The sequence below is a fragment of the Pleurodeles waltl genome, chromosome 3_2 (assembly GCF_031143425.1).
Source record: "Pleurodeles waltl isolate 20211129_DDA chromosome 3_2, aPleWal1.hap1.20221129, whole genome shotgun sequence".
In the NCBI taxonomy this organism is placed as follows: domain Eukaryota; kingdom Metazoa; phylum Chordata; class Amphibia; order Caudata; family Salamandridae; genus Pleurodeles; species Pleurodeles waltl.
Genome location: NC_090441.1, coordinates 157623767 through 157650299, shown reverse-complemented (window position 1 = coordinate 157650299; position 26533 = coordinate 157623767). Strand labels below are relative to the sequence as shown.

General features: G+C 46.4%; 1 protein-coding gene across 2 annotated transcripts in view; it reads right to left on the bottom strand.

The window, feature by feature from the left end:
- Nucleotides 1-769: 769 nt before the first annotated feature.
- The window catches only part of TMEM169 (transmembrane protein 169), a 55701-nt gene continuing 29937 nt past the window's right edge, over nt 770-26533 (bottom strand). For both annotated transcript variants that reach the window (XM_069227049.1, XM_069227050.1), the window contains exon 3: nt 770-3473. In XM_069227049.1, coding sequence (XP_069083150.1) covers nt 2851-3473 — 623 coding nt within the window. In that variant the 3' untranslated portion in view covers nt 770-2850. The remainder of the gene's footprint in view (nt 3474-26533) is intronic.

Sequence of the window (26533 nt, the reverse complement as noted above, 5' to 3'; positions counted from 1 at the left end):
GCATTAATAATTCAGTTAATAAACATGTATAATATTAAAACCTATAATTTCAACATTAAACATATCTTAGCAAAAAGAAAATAATACATTTCATTTAATATTGAAAACTGTATTAAGGCATCATGTTAAATATGACAAAGAAGTGCATTTATTTTTCTGCGCACGTCTTTTTAAGCTCACACATCACACAATAAACACTATAATTAATAATTAGTTTCAAGACTAGGAATTTCTCTAGTATCTAAAATATACTATGGCAGCATGGAAATCTTTTTAGCACAGTGTTAAATCAAGTGGGCACAACAGTGACCAATACAAAATGAAAATATTAGCCCTTTTTAAAATGCGTGCAACTTTCTACCTTAGGCTTTTGAACATGAATACAAATATCACCTTAATGCTGATGTCTGGGTCAGCACCCCTGAGTTTTCTTTGATCCTTCACACCATTAGAATGGCGGTTCCCTAAATTTAAATCATCATACACAAAAGTCAGAAACTAGCTTATTGCAAATAATATTGAAGTAACTAGTTCCTTATGCCAGCCTTGATGAATATGGATGTGAATGTTGTTTGAGCATGCATTAGAGATAAAGGCTTTCTGGGACTAGAAGATATATATAAAACAAACAAGAAAGCAATATTTGGGCTCAGCAATACCATGTGAATGGAAAGGAGGTGATATAAGGTGCCCCCATTAACCAGACTCTGCTGGACACCAAAGAGCACTGTTTATAGACTCTGAAGAATAACAACACGCAGCCTTGGGCTCTCATATACATATTTAATCAGTGTCATACAAAACCAGCCAAACATGCTTTTCCAGTGTCTTGCATCTCAACAGGCTGGCATCGTGCTTAACCCAACATGTGCAACCCTCAGAGAAAACTGCAACAAGTCAGATGTACAGAACATTCCTCTATTTACAAGTGCAAACAAGCAGTCCAATGCCCACCAGGTAAAAGATTATAACATCACGCAATGACTGGCATCGCATCATTGTCTACGTCCCACAACATACAACATTGTCTTTTTTTTAATTAAAGCCAACTTTACAAATATAGTATGGTACAGTTTGTTTGCTAGACAACAGAGGATGCTTGTAGAGTATGGAAAATAACACAATCCATGCGTTGACTGTGGTGACAAATTCACAGGGTGTGCTGTGTAACAAAACAAAACTGATGGGCCATGGACTTTTTCACCATACATACAGTGTGCTGCAAAGCAAGCTACAATATTCTTAACTAGCACCTGACACTGTACAAGACTTGCCAGAGCAAACACCTGTTAATGTGCTAAACACCTGAACACCGACCTGGAAGGCATCTGTACCTGGAGGGGGCCACAGATTAGCAAGCTTTGGTGGGATCCGTAGACTTTACAGCTAATCGATTAAATACACCATGATGATACACCTGACTGAGTACAAGAGTTTCAGAAATCAAATCGGTCCTTAATGACTGATAACATTTTTAAATCATAAAGTGTAAAAAAAAAATACCAAAAAGGAGGAAACAATATCTGTGAAAAATAAAACAAAGATGAAAGGTCCTTAAATATTGAAAAACCAATGGAGAATGAAAGAAGCAGAAAAAGGAAAAAAACACGTTAATAGTGGTGAGCAATGTACATGTTGCAAACATAAAGTGGCAAGATAACTCAGTCAGATGCACATCTGCTGCAGAATCATTGTACGCCTCCAGTCTTAAAATCTTGGAGGAGAGGCCTACTCAGCCTTCAAACCTTTCTGAGTTTGATAAAAGGAATACTATTAAGTCACATATAGTTTAAGCGACAAAAGGCAATACAGTGTGTGCTATACAAATCAGTCCCATTAATAGCATTATTAGGATTAGCACCAGGCAGCATTACAGACTGAAGTGAGGCATCATGGGACTGAGCATGTCCTGTAATGGCTTCATAACAAGGGAGGTTTACGTTTCCCAAGTATCACAGACCCCTAGAAAACATGACTATGCCCATCTATTTTCATATGGCATTTCTATACATAATGGGACCTTAAACTATTTGGAAGTTGGTGCTCCAAGTACTGCAGATTGAGTTACATCTTAGAGCTGCTGTGCTGGTTCCCATTTGTTATCTCTGCTAGTATGCCAGTCTCATTGAAGTGTGAATGATTCTGGACCACCAATAGAAGCAACCTCTGGAAGATTCAAAGATACAAAAGGTGCGGCCAAGAAATAAATACGTTTTATTCGTTTTTAACAAAATGGATTAGGAGAGGAGAATCATGTGGGAATCGGGCTGAGTTTGAAACAGGAACCCCAACTAGGGCTAAAAGAGGACTAATAGCCCAGGTAATGTATGAAATAAGAATTAAAGGCAGATCTGAAAGAGGAACCCAGAATGACCTAAAAGATCAAACAAACAACTTGATCTTCTCAGGATTTCTAGAAGTACTGCTGCTATCAAATGCATTCCAAAAGTGCTTTCACAAACTCAAATGCTAGAGGGCAAAAACATTATTTGGAGGCGAGATCCTGAAGTAGTCTTCAGAGCAGCAGAAGTGATCCACACAACTGCCTTTTGGCACATGCATACACATATTGCAAGGAGCAATTGTGTCAGTCCCTGCAAATGTTTATGATGGTTCCCACTACAGCAGTGCAGTCTTGCTAAAACGCAACACTTTTAAACATGATCAGCAGCTAATATGTCACAGTATATAAAATAATACAGGAACATAAGTAGTATTGTAGTGAAAGGTCCGAATATCGTGCAGAGGACTACTGTTGTCAATGTTCACCTGCGGTAAAATGCCTAAAACCAGGAAAGTTACCAGTGACCTTAATCTGACCTTAAATCTGAGTTAGAATGAATCCAATCCTCAAACTGTAGAGGTGTCCACTCCCTGAGCCGAGCCTTTCCCAGACAGGCTGCCTGAGACGTTATCTGAGTCTAGTAACTCTACAATGCTGTAAGGGGAGCAGTCTTCCAGCCCCAGCTTACTGCACAGCCAGCCACAGAACCCTTTCTCCATATCCCTTACTGCGCGCCACCACTCACTGAATGACCAGGAAATCTGTGTGACGGCGGTGTAGAGTCCCAGGGAGAAGGACACAGAAACAATGATGATGGGGTAGAAGATCATCAGAAAGGGGCAGATGGTAATCTTGTGCCAAAATGTTCTCTCTTCGTTGTAAACTAAGAAGATGTTGTACCACGTGATGGTGCCATAGTAGAATGACAGGACGAAGGAGAGAACAAAGATGACTGGGAGGCAGGCGATACTCCACAGGAGGATCTGGGGACCCTTGTCCAAGCCAACAGCGCACCTCTTCTTCCCCTCTTGTGTGTCATCCTTCAGAGGCTCCCTGGACCTGGCCAGCTCCTGGAGTTCCTTTTCAGTAAGTGTCACATGGATGTCCACCATCTGGCCCTTCTTTTTGCCTCGGGTGATGGTGCCAGTCAGAGTCACGTACCTGCTGTCCAACGGCATGTTCCATCCACCTGTAAGGGGAGACACTGCATTATTTGTGTGTCCTCTACACATCTGTCAATTTCTAAACTGAGGGAGTCAGTAAGGTATGGCTATGTAAGGAATGCTGAATGTATACCACACACTACTATATTTGCAGAACTATGTAGAGTAAACCTGCACAGAAGATACGTCCTGCACACATTGCATAACCACTGTAAGTCAATACACTAAGGGAAGGGTTATCTTACGATATGCCTGAATGCATTTCCATTATAGACTGTAAAGTTCCACTTATACTTTTCCAGCCGGGGTACAGCCCAGCAGCAACTACCTTTGTGCTTACAGCTATTCCTGCGCGTTCTCTTCCATACGGTACCAATTCTTTTAATCTGTATGTCAACCTCCATTAAACTTTCTGTCGAGCTTCTTGTTCAACATATCTTTCTCTTCCACATTGTAGGCCTTTTGTCTATTCTCATGTATCTGACAAGTGGTCTGTTATTGATATTCTAGTGTCTGTAATGGTTATATTTCTCTCTTTGGACATTATGTAAATATATTACACATAATAAGGCACTGAACTTTGCAAACACTGCTCATAGGTGCCCTTGAGTACTAGATATCCACTAGTGATTGAAGTGTGCTCTTGCCTGTACCCAGCAAAGTCTTGAACAAAGGCACCACAATCTCGCCAGGGAGTACCTCACTCTGCCACCTAACTGACCTAACACTCTGAAAGCCTTGGTGCATTGCCCACATGCCCTAACTCCCGAAACCTAGGAAATAGCAAAAAGGTCACAGCACCTAATGATTTTAAACATTTCTTCTTGCTCAAGTTCAAAGGTCCTCTGCAAACTTCATAATGCACATGTGTAACAACCAAACCCTGTAATATTGGGGCATCAGTCAGTGGCCCAGGGTTGAGTTCCTAAGATAGTTGCCTATTTGACACCCCAATACTAAAAAATGAATTTTAAAACAGTAAAGGCCTCTTCCCTCTATGCAGATCATCACATAGCTTCCGCCTACACAAAACACAGCACACACTACAGGTTCAGTCTATTAGGCTCTAAAGTAAATGGCACTAAGGCTAAGGCTCAGCCTTTGCGCCAGCTGACACCCTGATGTAAAGCTAGAGTTTCTCCCTCTTTGCCTACTCACTCTGCTTGGCAGAGAACAGATGTTTGCAGTCTCTCACACATCCCCAACCCTGATGCTACTTAATGTGTAGATCACTACTGTACCTCAATGCAACATTCTGCCTTCATCAAGGTCAACCAAACACTCATAAAGTTGCACTAGCTTAAACAGGCTTATTACCACATTACCAGAAGAACTAAACCACTGTCCCAGACCAACTCCTCTCACCCCTACTCACCTAAACCTTCAACATATGATTGCGGTCTCATTTCCATGACCGTCAACTCTGCTACCATCCTCTTCTACCATTCATCTCCACGACCCCAGAATCGACTGTTCTGAATTTATTAATGATCTCTGTACACTCTCGGATGACCATACAATGATTTTTTATTGGTTTACATGTTTTGTGGATGGGGCCCAGACTTCCCTACCTCCAAATTCCATCTGTTGTGCACTAGGTAGGATCCAATGCTTGTATCCTTTTCAAAACCCTTCAGAGGGCTTTATCCTCTACAGGAACATACAGCGCAACCTACTGAATATCCTCAGTGTTAACTGCAGTAAGAATGCCCTACAAGTCCTCATTTACATTATCAGCCCCAATTCCCTGAACCAATGGTTCACAACCTGTGGTCCGGGGACCCCTGGGAAGCCTTCTCAGGGGGTCCGCGACTGCATAGAACATTAAAAAATATTAGCAAATATTGACAAATTAGGTCCCCAGCTTCCAGTAATGACTCAGGTGGGGGTCCCCGGATTCCAATGATGATTTAGTGGGGGTCCCTGGGTTCCATTAATGTTAAAATGGGGGTCCACAGAAATCAAAAGGTTGGGAACCATTGCCCTAAACATTTTTATAAGCCACTGCTCTCAAATCAGAGCCACTTCTATAAACACTTTCTTCACATCTAGAGCTCATTTTCTTCTCTTGTGGCCCCACGACACCCGTTCCCGCCATCCTGTTCCTGGCGGGTTTTACCGCCAGGAACAAGCTGGCGGGAAGGGGGTCGGAATCCCCATGGCGGCGCTGCATAGTATAAAGAGGGAAAATCCCTAAGTGTGAATACCTACTGTATGTTTGTCTTTCGTGCTTGATCTTGACGCCTTGGCGCAGTGACACTGATAATAGAACCCATAACAAGTGGCCTAACTATAAACAAGGCCGCCATCTTAAAGGAAATAAATAATTAAATGGACTAAGACAGAGCAAGCTAAGTAGGTTAAAAGTCACTGGGTGACGGGGGCACAAGTTTACAAGCCTACGGCTAAGCTAACTCCTGTTATCCCGTTAAAACAAACTAGGATTCACTACACCCTCCCCATTGCCGTAACAGGTATGATGAAGGTAAAGCAATCCAAACGCTAAAAAAGCTGCTACTGAACAAAAAAACAAAAAACAAAAACTCAAGCTAAAAAATGTACTTAATGACAAAATAATTGCTGTGTGTTAAAATTTGTTTAAAAAACATACAGAGATGTTAATATCAACCATGACAAGTATAGCAAACTTTTAGTATAATCGCTTATTTTAGAACCGGGAACTGGTAAGCAAATTCATCAAATCATGTGTTATATGCAGGATCTTGAAGAATGTCATCGAAGTCACCATTTAAGGATCTTAAAAACGAGTCAACATCGTCTGAAGTGAAATCGAGAGCTGGACGGACAAACGGATCCACAGAGCAGAAGTGAGACACATTCATCGGTGTATCGACACTCGCTGCAGCGCCCTCATCCATATCAGATCTTACAACAGAAAGTTCATAGGTGGCCTCGCGGAGCAACCTCAGTCTCAAGGGGCATGACCGTGAATGAACCCTCATCGGGGACATCAGCAGTTCGTGGTCCACAGGAGATGTCGGAGCAACAGCAAGACAGACCATAGGCAGATGTTCAAAGAGGCACCATATGCAGCGGAAGACCGGCTGTACATACCAGAGTAGCGGCCGGAATGACATTGAGCAGTCAAACTCCAGTTCCACCAGCAAAGGTGTACCGAAGATCCGAACCATGCGTTCACGGCACAGTGGGGTTGACGGGAGAGGCTCCATTGCTCTGTGTTGCTGGAAAGAAACAACCACTGCGAATCAGAAGAAATAGCAGTAGTAGTCAATTAAAGCCAAAATAATTGGAAAGCCACCAAACACACTGGAAAAGAGAGAATGGATGGCTGATGGGATGACTCCGAAGACAGTCTGGAAGATGGACACAAAACCAGACCCGACAGCCTTAAAGAAATGAACAATCCCAGTTGTGCTTGAAGCATTGAATATTCTGGATACCAGCTCTCCAAAGTGTTTGGGGAAATCGGTATTTAAAAGGGATTGTATCTCGGCTGATGATCTCGCAATCTGGAGAGCATACGTCTCTTTTGCGGATGTCAAGGCGACCTGTTTCTGAAACAATAGCACCTTTAGTCTACTCAACTTGTCATAGTTCATATTAATAGTATCTATATGGGGCCACATTTCAGATACTTGTATCTCTCGTGTGGGGGGAAACAAAACATGTCCACAACACGTAACGACCTTCGTGACTGAAATTGCGTAGGCAATTCCAGGTCGCAAGCCGCAACAGCTTTCGTCGTTCAGTAGAACATAACTTCCATTGGAAAGTACATGAAACACTGGACAAATCAAGGGGACGGGAGTACCCTTCAGAAAACAGGCCAAATTTGCGACCCCCGCATTGCAAAGACCTGTTTGCATATCATAGAATGACAAACAGCAGTCTCACATTCACTTCCGCTAAGAAAGACCTCCTGTTCACCGTTCAGACATTTGTAGTCAAAGGGCAACTCCCACTCTTCCTTAATAAAGCTATCTCCTAGCTGCTCATATCATCCCACCGCAAGATGTTTCAGGCAGCTCGAGAAACGAAAGGTTGAAATCGGTAAATTAATAATGCCGTGCAAGAGCCAGATAGTTGAAGCACTCTCTGCTACCGTGGAGGGCAACTTATCCAATTTCTCCACTTGAAGCAGGGTGAAACGAGCCTCCCTTTTAGCCATTGTCTCTTGTTCCCTGGAAAAATTAAAAGCAGCGAATAGTTCACTCCCATTAATGTACTTCCATGGAATGTGGCCACTTTTCAGTGTCTGTAATGTCCAACCCAGCTGTATGATGGAACGTAGCTGCGTTTGCCCATGATATAACCGGGACAAGTCAGTCAGTCGAGTGATATCACTAGCAGACGACACTATGTTTGATAGTGAATAAATCCTGTTGGACAGCGTGTTCATGCCATTGTCGACAACAGCTAATGTTTTTTCCAAATTCTCCTTATCTAGTTGCCTTAAACGTGCAGCAGCCTCAATTTGGGAAAGTTTCAAAATTTCATTATACATAGCATATAAAAAACGTTTCGAGCGTTGTTTCCTAGGACCTAACAGGAAATCCTGCAAGTCTACACTGTCAGAAAGAGTGTTCAGGTGTTGCTTAACCGCTGTTAACGTGTTCGTCTGCACCCATTGCTGGCACAGCTTACCCACACTGTATGTTGTAATTATACCTGTATGTTGACCTGATATAAAGCAAGGGTCAGGCCTGTTAATGGAAAAACCCCCTGAAGAATTTAAGAAACGCTTTTGACACTCATCAGTGTTGGAGGGCCAAACCAACCACCCGCCGGGTCGGGAAAGTGAAGAATTATAGGCACCAGCCTTAACCATTGCATCTAGCCTGTCTTCTGAGACATTGAGAAAGTGTTGCCAATCCTTAAATTTTGTCGGAGTAGGGATACTGGGCGTGTTCAGGTCTTTGATTTTCGCTAGCCCCAGACATGACGTCTGCTCAATAGTGTCATTTAAGAAAATCATTTGCACAGGAATCAGGCAAGCTCGAAACAAAGCCTCCCTACCCTGTATCTGCCAATCTTGTGTCCCTCATACACTTTTCAAATCAATAGTATCTTTCCAATTTTCGTAACCCTCAATCGAGAGCCGGGAAACAAAGGGATCTGAATAAATCAGTTTCGTATCTGTTAGCTGCAGTTTTCTAATTGGTGGCGGAGGTAATTTAAAATAATACGACTCTGCTTTTTTTGTATCATGCCCAGAAAAGTATGTAAATTTTTCACTGTAATACTTCGGACTCCCCACCTGTGGTGTCGAACAATGTTCTCATTGTGTACAATTCAAGAGAGGCCTATATCTAGTTGCACGGTGTCGGTAGTGATGTCCCCAATTGTTATAGCAGAACATTTCCCCATAATTCATTGTATAATCATATACATCATCACTTCCAAAAGCGGAATAGTCCTTCATTTCAGTCAGCATTGAATCAACTGTTTGGACATCCCAATCATCAGAGACAACATTAGGTGTAATAACATCAGACATTGAAATTTTGAACACATACGGTATTTGAATAATCTCTGTAGGCCCATATATATCGAGCGGAACTTTGTCCCACACAATCCCATCAGTAATTGGTATAGCTGTAATATTGACAGGGGACAAATCACGTCGGACCTTATGTGAAGAATGATGTGGTGTTAAAATTTCATCAACAGGCTCCACAGAGGAGCGATCAGCGATATAGTGACCATTAATTAGTAAAAAGAAAACAGTCACAAAACCAATCCATAAAAATAATGCAATGAATGTCAAACAGAACCAGAGATAGTTCCATGGATATATCAAATAGTTCTCCTTAAGCCATTAATAGAATTTGCTACTTCTCGAAAGTTTGTCAGACTCAGTTGAGGATGAATCCGAAGAAAAATCATCAATGTCTACAAAATAGCCAGAGGAAGTCTCTGAAAACACAGGACCCGTCGAATTCTCATCCATTGCTCGTGGAAGTTCTTGATAGACAACGTCATTCGCCGTGGAAGTGTTCGTGTAAAACACAGCCAAATCCTGAAGCGGGGTGGTCTCCGAAGTTGTTACTGGGACCAACAAAAGTTCATTTTCCGCCCTCCCCATGGTCGGGGAAGTGTTCGGAACAGCAGTTGACATAGTTGCATAGTCAGTAGTAGTGATATTCATCCTACTATGTAGATGGATGTCCTGTTGGGTAGTGAGAGGGGATCGGGAACTACCCAAGGGACCTCCTGGTCTACTGTGAAGAATCGGCCACATGGTGTAATTTGATGTCATCAATGGAGATGAATCTGTTTGATTTGGAACCAGACAATGGTGGAAGGATGACAGTCCTGTTGCCTTTTATCCCCAAGACCGGTACAGGTGCTCTGTATGATGGACCAAACTCTTTTTTCACAGCGATCTTCTCACAAACCAGATCCCCAACGTTAGGAATCCAGCCAGTCGAAGTTTTCGCCAATTCCCTTATTCCCAAGGTGGCAGCACTTGTAGATGATTTATCATCACGGAATTGTTGAAGCTCCTGTAAAACAGCGAGACGTTCTTTTATGTCAAATGGTGTTTCTGCTGCCACCATACCAGGGGCATCAAGATCGGGGACATACATAGGTGTCCCAAAGAGTACCTCATGTGGAGACCTTCCCCCCAAGGACCGTCTTGGCAGATTATTCAGTGCTCTCTGGACCCCATATAGGTGATGTAACCAACTGCGGCCTGAACCTAATACTCGAGCTGTTAAGGACTGTTTTAGATCACGATTCCGCCTCTCCACGACCGAATTTCCCTCGGGATGGTATGGTGAGGAGTAATGGAGTTCAACACCCATCGTTCTCATGGTGTCCCTGAAAGCTTTAGAGGCAAATGCAGGGCCCTGGTCCGAATGGAATGCTGCAACCGCATATGTACCGATAAAGATCAGCAAATCTTTTATAACAGTCCGGGCGTCAGCCGACCGCTGTGGCCATACCCACAGGAATCTAGAACAGGAATCTACAGCCACTAAAATGTATTTATATGCACCATCAGGCTGCAAGGGACCACAATGGTCCAGGTACACACAATGGAGTGGCTTGTCTGACACTAAGAGAGATGTCTGCGGAGGGCGTTTGATATTTGAGCCCTTAATCTGCAGACAAATGTCACAGCAAAGGACATAGGGGGTCATTCTGACCTTGGCGGTCCATGACCGCCATGGCGGAGTGCAGCGGAAGCACCGACAACAGGCTGGCGGTGCTTCCTGGGCGATTCTGACCGCAGTGGTAAAGCCGCGGTCGGAAAAGGGGAGCCGGCAGTTTCCCGCCGGTTTCCCGCTGGCCCAGGGAACCCGCCATGGCGGCGCTGCTTGCAGGACCGCCATGGGGATTCCGACCCCCTTCCCGCCAGCCTGTTTCTGGCGGTGTCCACCGCCAGAACCAGGATGGCGGGAACGGGTGCCGTGGGGCCCCTGGGGGCCCCTGCACTGCCCATGCCACTGGCATGGGCAGTGCAGGGGCCCCCTAACAGGGCCCCACAGAGATTTTCACTGTCTGCTTAGCAGACAGTGAAAATCGCGACGGGTGCCACTGCACCCGTCGCAGCCCTTCAACTCCGCCGGCTCCATTCCGAGCCGGCTTCATTGTTGAAGGGGCTGTTCCGCTGGGCCGGCCGGCGGTCTTCTGGCGGTCGCCCGCCGGCCCCGCGGGAAAGCCGGAATGGCCGCCGCGGTCTTTCGGCGGGAACCGCTTGGCGGGCGGCGACCACCGACCGCCACGGTCAGAATGACCACCATACTGTTTAGTCCGTCTGCATAGACCAGGCCACCAGTACCGTTGTTGTAGAATGGTGATAGTGGCCTGTATACCAGCATGTGCAGAAGCGACACCCTCATGTGCAGCTCTTATCAGCTCTAATCTTTGGTCTTCATTGGGGATCACTCGATCACCTACCTCAGGAATTGTTGCAAAAGCAACATTCTGTCTGATATGATAAGTATAGTTCGTAGGGTATCCTTTCGGAAGGGTCTTGCCTGCAGCCGAAGCTTTAACGGCAATCAGTATTTCATTATCCAACCTCGTCCGAGAACGAGTCACTGCAGCCACAGAAGCCGTAGCTACTGATGCTTTGGCCGCTTCATCAGCCAATGTATTGCCGGCAACGTGTATTCCTACATGTTGGTGTCCTAATGTATGAACTACATGGACACATGGTAGCTTCTCCTTAAGATCAGCCACCCTTCCCCACAACATTTTGTGTTTAATGGTGTTCCCTTTAGAATCTCTAAACCCATTCAGTTTCCAATGATTGAGATAATCATTGTATGACTGGACGCAGTAATATGAATCACAGACTATCAAAGTCCGGGTTCCTGGCTCAGTATGTTCGAGCGCTAGAAGAAGAGCCTTAAGTTCGGCCAACTGGGCTGTGCAGTCCCCTAAGGTCTGCGTGTAGGTATTGTGAGGATGGAAAACTCCGTCTTCCATCGTCCCGCACACGGCTGCGCAAGCCGCCGAGTATTGATGTTTAGTACCTACAGCCGGTTGTGCCGACCCGTCAGTACAAATGATGGTATTATAACTGTCTATTGGCAAGATATGTAGAGGAGCGGGGTACTCCTGTTCATACTGGAGAAATTCTTGTGTCTGAAGTCTCGGGTCAAACACATAATCAACATCAGTGGCGGTCAGAGACGTTGCCACTTGAATCCAACGTGGATGTAATGCCTTAGCGTTTGGAACGCTTGCTTTAGTGACAGCCTCTAGGGCCGGCACCGGGGAGACAACAATAATTTGTTTCCCCTGGGCAAGTGGCCTCTCCTTTATGATGGCCATCTGAACTGCTGTCAGAATCTTTTCTGTAGGTGCAAAACGTTTCTCAGCATTGGAGTATAAGTGTGATTTGTATGCTATCGGCACTGTGTCACCCTCATTAAAGGTGACATAGGTAAACCCAAGGACTCCAGCAATTATTCTGATGACCAAATTTGTTTTATTGTCCCGTGTGTATAAGTGTCTAGCTTCTAGCATGTCCCGTTGTATGTCCCTAAGGATGTGTGTGTGTTCAATCGTCCATCGTCTGCTGGAAAAGTTGGGCTGAATTAAGTCATAAAGTGGTTTGATGCGTTCCGCATAATCTGGAATGTATGTTCTGCCAAAATTAAAGAAACCCAGTAATGACTGTAATTTCTTAAGTGTGTTCGGAGGCTGTAACTGAGCACATCTTTCTAGGAAGTGCGGGGCCAGGCTCTTCCCCTCGTTCGATAGCTCATATCCCAGGAACAATACACTAAGAAAGGCTATCTTGCTTTTCTTAAAGTTAAATTTATAACCGAATTCTGCAAATCCCAAAATGATCCGATCGACCCTCGCAAGATGAATGTCGAGGGCGTTGTCAGTCAGTGAGATAGATATCATCCACATAGGACAATGCATCGGAATCAAGCTCGTGCAAAATCGATGTCACACGGGCTGAAAACAGTCCTGGGCTATTTTTATAGCCTTGGGGTAAACGACAAAAGCGCTTCTGAGAGCCAAATGAAAATGCACTTAGGTCCCGACTTTCATGTGCTAAATTCTGACAGAAAAACCCATTAGATATATCCAATGTAGTTTTATATTTTTTACGCACTATATTGTTTATCAGTGCTGTGCTGTGTGAATTTTGTATAGCATATGTGCGAGTATGACTATTTAAATGTCTATAATCAACCACTATTCTATATGAATGATCTGGTTTCGCAACGGGAAATAATGGATTATTCATGGCCGATGTACAAGGATCAATCACTCCCTGATATTCAAGTTGTGACAGGATCTCCGTCACCGGAGCTTTTGCTTCATGCTTAACAGGGTATTGTGGCTGCGGGTGGGGAGTAGACCTAACGGGAATAACATGACAAGGAGAGTCCTTATCCCAACCTACATGATTACGGTATAATGCAGGTGCCTGCGCTAAAGCCCATTCAGCAGCATAGGCTCTTTTGTCTGCCTCCGGAACAAGATCGGAGAAAGAAGGCAAAATTACATCTTCCCCATGTGGGAGCTTGCGGACATGTTCAGGTGGCCAGTCTCTCTCGGCCAACAGGATATCACTAGTAAGTTCATCCCAAAATATTACACTAATAATGCGTTCCACATCTCCCTCTATCTGAATTGTTAAATCATAAACCCGATCGGGTGGGAGAACGCAGCCATCCGCCGTCTCAACTGCGATGTAATCGCTAGTTGCTGTCGCATCCAGATGTTCTTTCAGACTCTGGCGACATATCGTGACCTCTGCCGCGCTGTCCAACAGAGTCACTGCCCACCTCTTGTTCCTCAACAGTGTTCGCAATACTACTGGCATTTTTAACGGTCAGTGCTGCCACTTTCTTCTTTTTAAATTGTGGCTTTTGCTGAGGAGTCTTTTCTTCTTTTTTAATGGTAGACTGTGTCAAGTCTTTCTTTTCTTTCACGTATTCCGGACGTCGATCTTGACGGCCCCCTCTCTCGCTACGTTTATCCAGTGCGTCCTGAAAGGAACGAGAAGGACGTGAATCAGTATATCTGTCTGGAGTTCTAACGTTATCCCTATTCCTGAGATTATACCTACTTTCGGAGTACTCCGGATGTGGAGAATCAGCTCTTTTATGTCTCCTGTCTTTGAAATCTTTTTGTTTGTCCCAGCGCTTTTTAGAGCCCTCTTGTGCTTGTTTTGTACCTTCCTTATGGGCGGTACTCGGTATGTCCAATTTTTTAGGTTTGGCTCCCAAACCGTCCCGTCCTATACTAGTATAGGTATCGGAGATTATTTTCGGTAGCTGTCTCTCTTGTTCCATATCTGGAGTTTCCCGGAGACGCTGGCGTATTGCCAGTGCCACCGCTTCCCATTTAATATTACTTAGTATTATCGAGGAGACGGCGTCAAAGTTACGCATCAATTTCATCCCCAGATCCAGGGCCGGTGCAGCCCCATGCTCATTTTGTATTTGTTTTAACACTTCCGGTAAATTGGCAAGTGTAGGGGTACCATGTGTGGTAGTATAAACGGCAGCGAAGACTGTACCCCAAGTGGCACATTCATCCACCGAGGGAACAATCCCGAACGGCAAGCACATAGTGAGCAATCTATGTTTCTCCTGTGGCCCCGTATGGGGGAACACAGCTTCCAGCTGATTTGTTTTCTGAGCAATCCAGAACGGTATTTTTTCCCGTTCCGTGGGCACTTTACCCATAATAGTATGCACTGTTTGTGGATTAATCCCAGTAGCCAATTGATATCCACCAGGTACTGGTGGTGCTGGACGCGCTGGTGTAGTGTTCAATGTTCGCATTACGAACTGAACCAATCGTCTATATAATGCCACTAATTCATTATATAATATTCCTAAATCTGCGAGCGGCATAGTCTGTATGCCCGGGTGAGGTGTATATGTGGCAAACATGGGCCATGTAGGCCCTTCATTACTTAAAGGACCTAGCCTCACCCGTCGTAGTACATGCAGTAGGGCGCCTTCAAACCAGTTCTGATGCTCTTGATATGTGAGCGATATTTCATGAGACTGGTATGCTTCGTATCTTACGGGTACGTTCGCAATGTCATAAGTGTGAAATGTGTGCGTTCGTTGGTCAGCCTCAGGAAAGGCAACCCAACAGTAAAACGTTTCTGTCTGGTAAGCTTCAGTCGCTTCTATAATCAGAGTAACATCCCCGCCCTCTTCTGTAAGGCCATGCGCTAATAAATGTTGTGTAAGTGCATGTCTAGCATTCGCAGGAATGTCTATGGTATTAGCCATAGTTGTTTAGAGAAACGGAACACCAAAATAGGGGAAGTTTTTCCTTTTGTGAGTTCGAGCTCGAACAACCTACAGCCTAATTAGGTGTTACCTGTTTGGCTGAGGAGGATTCTCCCAAAGACCACGGACGTCTCCGTATAATGGTACTGAGGGTACCTGTTGTCTGTGAGACAGTGATAGTCAGGGTAACCGTAAATTAGTGCCTAAACACCATCGTTGGTGGCGCCATGTCGTAGTTTGGACTCTTGCTCTGAGCAAGACTGCTGGTCTCAGGATGACAGTACTTTAGTTTGTAGGTGACTAAGGGGGTCATTCCAACTTCGGCGGGCGGCGGAGGCCGCCCGCCAAAGTTCACCCGCCAGAAGACCGCACCGCGGTCAAAAGACCGCAGGGGTCATTCTGGCTTTCCCGCTGGGCCGGCGGGCGACCGCCAAAAGGCCGCCCGCCGGCCCAGCGGGAAAGCACCAGAAACGAGGATGCCGGCTCCGAATGGAGCCGGCGGAGTTGCTGGTGTGCGACAGGTGCAGTTGCACCAGTCGCGATTTTCAGTGTCTGCTAGGCAGACACTGAAAATCAATGTGGGGCCCTGTTAGGGGGCCCCTGCAGTGCCCATGCCAGTGACATGGGCACTGCAGGGGCCCCCAGGGGCCCCACGACACCCGTTCCCGCCAGCCTGGTTCTGGCGGTGAAAACCGCCAGAACCAGGCTGGCAGGAAGGGGGTCGGAATCCCCATGGCGGCGCTGCTTGCAGCGCCGCTGTGGAGGATTCACAGGGGCAGCGGGAAACCGGCGGGAAACCGCTGGCTTCCCTTTTCTGACCGCGGCTTTACCGCCGCGGTCAGAATAGCCCCAGAAGCACCGCCAGCCTGTTGGCGGTGCTTCCGCGGTCGTTGGACCGCCAGGGGTCAGAATGACCCCCTAAGTCTCTTCCTACAACTAGTTGTAACTGTTGTCCAAAGCTTACCGGCTTACTAGCAGTACCTCACCAGAAACACAATAGTAAAAGGTGATTTGTAGCAGTCACTTACGCATGGACTCAAAGTAAGATCTCTCAGAGTTGTCGTGGTTAAACGGAAACTACCCTTTTCTCACAGATTGATTATGTCTCATACAAACCATTGGCAATAACACAGATGCAGTGAAATTATAATAGTTTTTATTCAACATAACTGCAATTTGTGATAAGTTGCATGAACTGCAATGATTAGGATAATGAATATACCAAGCAACAGTATTGTGAAGAAGAGAGTCATTGTTATAAAGACCCCCACCATTGTGCAATATATAAAAGAAATATATGTATATGTATAAGATGGAATATGCCCTAATACCCTAAGGAGAATAGGTCTAACCTCCTACCTAAAAGGAGAGCTGGGTTCGTTAAACCTAATCTGCCAAAGCTGTGTCCATGAGAGGAACCCCCAACCCTCGTTACCTTGGAATGAGGTCTCTATCTCAGACTCCGCAGGGACATGAAGACTGGGTCAGCGTCAAGATGACTGCAGCCTCGGTATCAGCGATGGTGGCGATGCCCTCTGGTCGGAATCCCTCTGATTATCTGTCTAAAGTGTGTTGTATTTATACAGATCTACAAGGTCCCCTGACATAAGTGTTATTCATAACAGTAGATAACAGGCATGCTTGGGACGGCAATTAATATCAACAGTCCCTCGAAAGTATAGAGAGGGAAAATCCCTAAGTGTGAATACCTACTGTATGTTTGTCTTTCATGCTTGATCTTGACGCCTTGGCGCAGTGACACTGATAATAGAACCCATAACAAGTGGCCTAACTATAAACAAGGCCGCCATCTTAAAGGAAATAAATAATTAAATGGACTAAGACAGAGCAAGCTAAGTAGGTTAAAAGTCACTGGGTGACGGGGGCACGAGTTTACAAGCCTACGGCTAAGCTAACTCCTGTTATCCCGTTAAAACAAACTAGGATTCACTACACTTTGGTGCCCTGGCAGAATGTGGCACAGCCAAACTAAACTCTAAAAAAGCTGGAATGCATGCACACTTACTCAGACCTGCAGGGGAAATAAATGTTCATGGAGTGGTCATTCCAGTTTCAACACTAATACACTAACAATCAAGAGCACAGTGTCATGCATTCATCTGTAGATTATTTTATTACCAGTTAATGTCTATTATACAAAACTACACGTAATAAAGATTTTAAAAAATACCAAAATTAGAAAAACACAATGAATTTTAACAACGTATCCTAATTGCTGTATTGGGAGTTTGTTTGGGTGGACATACAAATTGATTGTTCTCGCATTTCAACTGATTAGCCAATTTCTTCCATTTCCTAATTGTAAGCATTGTACAGAATATTGTACAGAATTTGTATTTTTCTGGGTCATTATTGGCTTGTGTAAGTTCAATGTAGGAGACATTTATATTTATCCTGACTGTTAGACTTTTCATCCTTGGCGTGGTCTCCCTTAACTTTTTGCCTCTGTTCCCAGGTTGTTGATGTGTGCTGGACTCTGATTTTGCTGTTTTTGTTACTCTGGGCACTTTACCACTGCTAACCAGTGCTAAAGTGCAAGTGCTCCTTTACAAAATGTGTATGTGATTGGTTTATCCATGATTGGCATATCTGATTTACTTGTAAGTCCCTAGTAAAGTAAACTAGAGGTGCCAGGGCCTGTAAATGAAATGCTACTAGTGGGTCTGCAGCACTGGTTGTGCCACCCACATAAGTAGCTCTGTAATCATGACTCAGACCTGCCATTGCAGTGTCTGTGTGTGTAGTTTTACCTGTAAATTCGACTTGGCAAGTGTACCCACTTGCCAGGCCTAAACCTTCCCTTTTCTTACATGTCAGACACCCCTAAGGTAGCCCCTAGGTGGCCCCAAGGGCAGGGTGCAGTGTATGGTTAAGGTAGGACATATAGTAATGTGTTTTTATATGTCCTGACAGTGAAATATTGCTAAATTCGTTTTTCACTGTTGCAAGGCCTGTCCCTCTCATAGGTTAACATGGGGGCTACCTTTAAATCTGATTAAAATGTAGATTCCCTTTGGGAGCGGATGGACATGTGGAGTTTGGGGTCTCTGAGCACACAATTTAAAAATACATCTTTTAGTAAAGTTGATTTTAAGATTGTGTGTTTGAAAATGCCACTTTTAGAAAGTGAGCATTTTCTTGCTCATACCATTTCTGTGACTCTGCCTGTTTGTGGATTCCCTGCCTGGGTCAGTTTGACAGTTGGGCTGGTTGCACCTCACACTAGACAGTGACACAAAAGGAGCTGGGGTGTAGTCTGCATTTCCTGATGAGCCATCTGTGCTAGGAGGGAGAGGAGGAGTGGTCACTTACACCTGAAAGGGCTGTGCCTGTCCTCACACAGTGCAGTCTCCGACCCCCTGGTGAGTGTCTGGGGCCCGGCCTGGGCAAGGCAGGATTTCACATTCACTAGAGACTTTGCTTTGAAGTAGGCCTACTTCAAAGGAGAAATTGGGTATAAGAAGGGCACCCAAAACCACAGACTTTAGAACACTTCTGGAAACAAGAGGAACCTCTGCCTGGAGAAGAGCTGAAGAGCTGAGGAGACGTGCTGCCCTGCCTGTGCTTTGTGGAGCTATCCTGCAGTTGCTGCTTCTGCCTGAGTAAGAGGGCAAAGACTGGACTTTGTGTGCCTTTCATCTTGTGAAGAAATCTCCAAGGGCTTGATTTAGAGCTTGCCTCCTGTTGTTTGAAGTCTCAGGGACAGCAAAGACTTCTCTCTGCCAGCACCTGGAGTCTCTGGAGAGACTCCTGCTCTGACAAGTGGTGCCCTATCCAGTCCCTGGGCCCTTGAAAGGAAAGCTGGTGGAAATCCAAGGAAATCAACTTCGGACGACTCCGGACCGACGCCACTGCTGAATCCGGTGATGCCGCCTGCACCCGACACCGTGACCTTTGCTGGAACGCAACGCTCTTCGCAGGCCCGACGCTGCTGCAGCCCCACTGAAGTCCGCGACTCTGTGGAAGTCGCCGCACCACATCGTGACCGACGCCACTCGAAGTGCACGGATTCAACGTTTTGCACAGACGCCCCAATCCCCGACTTCGGCATCGACTTGTTTTCATTCTTCACCAAAGGTGCTGTACTTGGGGGTCTACGCGACTCTGTGTCCGGTGCCGCTGGTGTCGGCTTGTTGGGAACGACTCCGTCACAACGCCGTGTTAACACCTCATCGAACCATTTTGTGTTTCTAAGTGCTATTTTTGAGTTTAATCTTTAAAAATTCCTACCTTGACTTGTGTATGTCGCATTTTTGTCATTTTGGTCTTGTTTTGTTTAGATAAATATTTCCTATTTTTCTAAACTGGTGTTGTGTCATTTTGTAGTGTTTTCATTAAGTTACTGTGTGTGTTGGTACAAATACTTTACACCTACCACTCTGAAGTTAAGCCTATTGCTCTGCCAAGCTACCAAGGGGGTAAGCAGGGGTTAGCTGAGGGTGATTCTCTTTTACCCTGACTAGAGTGAGGGTCCTTGCTTGAACAGGGGGCAAACTGACTGTCAACCAAAGACCCCATTGGGGTCCACCACGCACACTGGAGACCAGAAACAGACCGCTTTGGTGATCTGACTGCAGGAGGCCGGGTCAGCTGAATCGCTGACTCACTGGTCACTCCATGTGGAAGGGGACCTTGCTGAAGCCTGAAATCTTCAGCCAAAACCGTGTGCCCAGAAGTGGGCACTGACCAAAGACAGAAACTGAGTGTAAAGAAATGGCTCCCTGTTGCAGTTACCCCCCACTTTTTGCCTGATACTGATGCTGACTTGACTGAGAAGAGTGCTGGGACCCTGCTAACCAGGCCCCAGCACCAGTGTTCCTTCACCTAAAATGTACTTTTGTATCCACAATTGGCAGACCCTGGCATCCAGATAAGTCCCTTGTAACTGGTACTTCTAGTACCAAGGGCCCTGATGCCAAGGAAGGTCTCTAAGGGCTGCAGCATGTCTTATGCCACCCTGGAGACCTCTCACTCAGCACAGACACACTGCTTGCCAGCTTGTGTGTGCTAGTGAGGACAAAACGAGTAAGTCGACATGGCACTCCCCTCAGGGTGCCATGCCAGCCTCTCACTGCCTATGCAGTATAGGTAAGACACCCCTCTAGCAGGCCTTACAGCCCTAAGGCAGGGTGCACTATACCATAGGTGAGGGTACCAGTGCTTGAGCACTGTGCCCCTACAGTGTCTAAGCAAAACCTTAGACATTGTAAGTGCAGGGTAGCCATAAGAGTATATGGTCTGGGAGTCTGTTTTACACGAACTCCACAGCACCATAATGGCTACACTGAAAACTGGGAAGTTTGGTATCAAACTTCTCAGCAAAATAAATGCACACTGATGCCAGTGTACATTTTATTGTAAAATACACCACAGAGGGCACCTTAGAGGTGCCCCCTGAAACTTAACCAACTATCTGTGTAGGCTGACTGGTTCCAGCAGCCTGCCACACTAGAGACATGTTGCTGGCCCCATGGGGAGAGTGCCTTTGTCACTCTGAGGCCAGTAACAAAGCCTGCACTGGGTGGAGATGCTAACACCTCCCCCAGGCAGGAGCTGTGACACCTGGCGGTGAGCCTCAAAGGCTCACCCCTTTGTCACAGCCCAGCAGGGCACTCCAGCTTAGTGGAGTTGCCCGCCCCCTCCGGCCACGGCCCCCACTTTTGGCGGCAAGGCTGGAGGGAACAAAGAAAGCAACAAGGAGGAGTCACTGGCCAGTCAGGACAGCCCTAAGGTGTCCTGAGCTGAAGTGACTCTAACTTTTAGAAATCCTCCATCTTGCAGATGGAGGATTCCCCCAATAGGGTTAGGATTGTGACCCCCTCCCCTTGGGAGGAGGCACAAAGAGGGTGTACCCACCCTCAGGGCTAGTAGCCATTGGCTACTAACCCCCCAGACCTAAACACGCCCTTAAATTTAGTATTTAAGGGCTACCCTGAACCCTAGAAAATTAGATTCCTGCAACTACAAGAAGAAGGACTGCCTAGCTGAAAACCCCTGCAGAGGAAGACCAGAAGACGACAACTGCCTTGGCTCCAGAAACTCACCGGCCTGTCTCCTGCCTTCCAAAGATCCTGCTCCAGCGACGCCTTCCAAAGGGACCAGCGACCTCGACATCCTCTGAGGACTGCCCCTGCTTCGAAAAGACAAGAAACTCCCGAGGACAGCGGACCTGCTCCAAGAAAAGCTGCAACTTTGTTTCCAGCAGCTTTAAAGAACCCTGCAAGCTCCCCGCAAGAAGCGTGAGACTTGCAACACTGCACCCGGCGACCCCGACGCGGCTGGTGGCGATCCAACACCTCAGGAGGGACCCCAGGACTACTCTAAGACTGTGAGTACAAAAACCTGTCCCCCCTGAGCCCCCACAGCGCCGCCTGCAGAGGGAATCCCGAGGCTTCCCCTGACCGCGACTCTTTGAATCCAAAGTCCCGACACCTGGGAGAGACCCTGCACCCGCAGCCCCCAGGACCTGAAGGACCGGACTTTCACTGGAGGAGTGACCCCCAGGAGTCCCTCTCCCTTGATCAAGTGGAGGTTTCCCCGAGGAACCCCCCCCTTGCCTGCCTGCAGCGCTGAAGAGATCCCGAGATCTCTCATAGACTAACATTGCGAACCCGACGCTTGTTTCTACACTGCACCCGGCCGCCCCCGCGCCGCTGAGGGTGAAATTTCTGTGTGGGCTTGTGTCCCCCCCGGTGCCCTACAAAACCCCCCTGGTCTGCCCTCCGAAGACGTGGGTACTTACCTGCAAGCAGACCGGAACCGGGGCACCCCCTTCTCTCCATTCTAGCCTATGTGTTTTGGGCACCACTTTGAACTCTGCACCTGACCGGCCCTGAGCTGCTGGTGTGGTAACTTTGGGGTTGCTCTGAACCCCCAACGGTGGGCTACCTTGGGCCAAGAACTAAGCCCTGTAAGTGTCTTACTTACCTGGTTAACCTAACAAATACTTACCTCCCCTAGGAACTGTGAAAATTGCACTAAGTGTCCACTTTTAAAACAGCTATTTGTCAATAACTTGAAAAGTATACATGCAATTTTGATGATTTGAAGTTCCTAAAGTACTTACCTGCAATACCTTTCGAATGAGATATTACATGTAGAATTTGAACCTGTGGTTCTTAAAATAAACTAAGAAAAGATATTTTTCTATATAAAAACCTATTGGCTGGATTTGTCTCTGAGTGTGTGTACCTCATTTATTGTCTATGTGTATGTACAACAAATGCTTAACACTACTCCTTGGATAAGCCTACTGCTCGACCACACTACCACAAAATAGAGCATTAGTATTATCTATTTTTACCACTATTTTACCTCTAAGGGGAACCCTTGGACTCTGTGCATGCTATTCCTTACTTTGAAATAGCACATACAGAGCCAACTTCCTACATTGGTGGATCAGCGGTGGGGTACAAGACTTTGCATTTGCTGGACTACTCAGCCAATACCTGATCACACGACAAATTCCAAAATTGTCATTAGAAATTGATTTTTGCAATTTGAAAAGTTTTCTAAATTCTTAAAAGACCTGCTAGGGCCTTGTGTTAGATCCTGTTTAGCATTTCTTTTAGAGTTTAAAAGTTTGTAAAAGTTTGAATTAGATTCTAGAACCAGTTGTAGATTCTTAAAAAGTATTCCAACTTTTAGAAGCAAAATGTCTAGCACAGATGTGACTGTGGTGGAACTCGACACCACACCTTACCTCCATCTTAAGATGAGGGAGCTAAGGTCACTCTGTAAAATAAAGAAAATAACAATGGGCCCCAAACCTACCAAAATACAGCTCCAGGAGCTTTTGGCAGAGTTTGAAAAGGCCAACCCCTCTGAGGGTGGCAACTCAGAGGAAGAGGATAGTGACTTGGAGGAAAATTCCCCCCTACCAGTCCTATCTAGGGAGAACAGGGTCCCTCAAACCCTGACTCCAAAAATAATAGTCAGAGATGCTGGTTCCCTCACAGGAGAGACCAACACCTCTGAAATCACTGAGGATAACTCCAGTGAAGATGACCCCCTGTTAGCCAGGATGGTCAAAAGATTGGCTTTGGAAAAGCAGCTCCTAGCCATAGAAAGGGAAAGAAAAGAGATGGGCCTAGGTCCCATCGATGGTGGCAGCAACTTAAATAGGGTCAGAGATTCTCCTGACATCCTAAAAATCCCCAAAGGGATTGTAACAAAATATGAAGATGGTGATGACATCACCAAATGGTTCACAGCTTTTGAGAGGGCTTGTGTAACCAGAAAAGTAAACAGATCTCACTGGGGTGCTCTCCTTTGGGAAATGTTCACTGGAAAGTGTAGGGATAGACTCCTCACACTCTCTGGAAAAGATGCAGAATCTTATGACCTCATGAAGGGTACCCTGATTGAGGGCTTTGGATTCTCCACTGAGGAGTATAGAATTAGATTCAGGGGGGCTCAAAAATCCTCGAGCCAGACCTGGGTTGATTTTGTAGACTACTCAGTAAAAACACTAGATGGTTGGTTAACTGGAAATGAAGTGTGTGACTATGTTGGGCTTTATAATTTGTTTATGAAAGAACACATTTTAAGTAACTGCTTCAATGAAAAGTTGCATCAGTATCTGGTAGACCTAGGTCCAATTTCTCCCCAAGAATTGGGAAAGAAGGCAGACCACTGGGTCAAGACTAGGGTAACCAAAACTTCCACTGGGGGTGACCAAAAGAAAGGGGTTACAAAAACTCCCCAGGAGAAAGTGGGTGACACTAGAAACAAAGAAAAAGAGTCCTCTGTAGGCCCCCAAAAACCAGAACAGGTGGGTGGGCCCCAAGACACAACCCAAAACAAAGGTGGGTACCAGGGTAAGAACTGGGATGCCACTAAGGCATGGTGCCACAACTGTAAACAGTCTGGGCACCACACCAAGGACACTTCTTGTCCCAAAAACAAACCCCAGAACAAAATTCCTGGGGTAACCAGTGTAGCCATGGGAGATGACTCCTCAGATGAGGAGGTCTTCCTAGCCTTCAACTGGAAACAGGGCCCAACAGGTGAGTTGGAGATTCCAGAGGGAAGTAGACACTTCCACCACCTACTGGTGAATGGAATCCCAACCACTGCCCTGAGAGACACTTGTGCCAGTCACACTATTGTGCATGACAGGCTGGTGCTCTCAAACCAGTACATCCCAGGTGAGACTGCCAGGGTAAGAGTTAGCCTAGACAGGGTCACTAAGAGGCCTGTGGCTTTAGTGCCCATAGAAGTGGGTGGCACTCTTAGCTGGAGAAGGGTAGTAGTCAGTACAGACCTCCCCCTTGATTGTCTCCTTGGAAATGACTGCCCAGCGGTTAGTCAGAGCCCAAGAGAGGAACTGGTCCAGTGCCAGTCCTCTCCCAAGGATTCTGGAAATCCTGCCTGTGCAGTAAATGCAAGCAGGCCCCAGAAGAAGAAGAAAAGAAAACAGAGTAGGAGGGGTGGACAACCTTTAGCCAAGGTTACAGCAAGCCAAGGAGATTCTGCTCCAGTAGGGGAGAACTCCAAAAATGGCCCTGATAAAGTCCAACCTGACCCACAAGAAGTCCTGGCTAGTCAGGCAACTGTTAAACCTGAGTGGGTGGCTCCTCAGCTAACAGAAGAAAGAGTGGAAGAAGGGTGTTTACTACAAGATGTGGTAACCCCCCACTCTAATACAGCAGACAGGCAACCTGAACCCAAAGAGGCCTGTAACTTAGCCCCTTCCCCTTTAGGTGAAGAGCTAAAGGTGTGGTTCTGGGCACTGACAGCTGTCAGTGGCCTCTGCTGGGTGTTAGCCTTTATGGCTGCACTATCCTTAGCATGGTGGTCTGACCCCATGCCAAATAGCAAGTTAGGCCCCCTGACCCTATTGGTCATGGTGGGGTTACTCCAGCTCTGGGTAACCTCTCTGGGTAAGCTAGGGGTAACCCTGGCCAAGATAAAGTTAGCAGAGGTGGATACCTCTAAGACCAAAATAGAAAGAATGGGTGGAGACATTGAAGAGGCAGACAAGAGGCAATTCAGACTAGGTCCTATCACTGTGGAAGTAGGTCAGTTCCCCAAAGGGAATGACCTGAACAGAAGGATGTAAGGCAGAGTAGGCCCTGCAACTAACCAGCCTATTTCTCCTACTCTTCCTCGCCTGACAGACTAGGAAGACTCTCCCAGCTTGGGCTGAGTCTCCTGGCCTGTGGGCTGGGGGGGGCTTGTGTAAAGAAATGGCTCCCTGTTGCAGTTACCCCCCACTTTTTGCCTGATACTGATGCTGACTTGACTGAGAAGAGTGCTGGGACCCTGCTAACCAGGCCCCAGCACCAGTGTTCCTTCACCTAAAATGTACTTTTGTATCCACAATTGGCAGACCCTGGCATCCAGATAAGTCCCTTGTAACTGGTACTTCTAGTACCAAGGGCCCTGATGCCAAGGAAGGTCTCTAAGGGCTGCAGCATGTCTTATGCCACCCTGGAGACCTCTCACTCAGCACAGACACACTGCTTGCCAGCTTGTGTGTGCTAGTGAGGACAAAACGAGTAAGTCGACATGGCACTCCCCTCAGGGTGCCATGCCAGCCTCTCACTGCCTATGCAGTATAGGTAAGACACCCCTCTAGCAGGCCTTACAGCCCTAAGGCAGGGTGCACTATACCATAGGTGAGGGTACCAGTGCTTGAGCACTGTGCCCCTACAGTGTCTAAGCAAAACCTTAGACATTGTAAGTGCAGGGTAGCCATAAGAGTATATGGTCTGGGAGTCTGTTTTACACGAACTCCACAGCACCATAATGGCTACACTGAAAACTGGGAAGTTTGGTATCAAACTTCTCAGCAAAATAAATGCACACTGATGCCAGTGTACATTTTATTGTAAAATACACCACAGAGGGCACCTTAGAGGTGCCCCCTGAAACTTAACCAACTATCTGTGTAGGCTGACTGGTTCCAGCAGCCTGCCACACTAGAGACATGTTGCTGGCCCCATGGGGAGAGTGCCTTTGTCACTCTGAGGCCAGTAACAAAGCCTGCACTGGGTGGAGATGCTAACACCTCCCCCAGGCAGGAGCTGTGACACCTGGCGGTGAGCCTCAAAGGCTCACCCCTTTGTCACAGCCCAGCAGGGCACTCCAGCTTAGTGGAGTTGCCCGCCCCCTCCGGCCACGGCCCCCACTTTTGGCGGCAAGGCTGGAGGGAACAAAGAAAGCAACAAGGAGGAGTCACTGGCCAGTCAGGACAGCCCTAAGGTGTCCTGAGCTGAAGTGACTCTAACTTTTAGAAATCCTCCATCTTGCAGATGGAGGATTCCCCCAATAGGGTTAGGATTGTGACCCCCTCCCCTTGGGAGGAGGCACAAAGAGGGTGTACCCACCCTCAGGGCTAGTAGCCA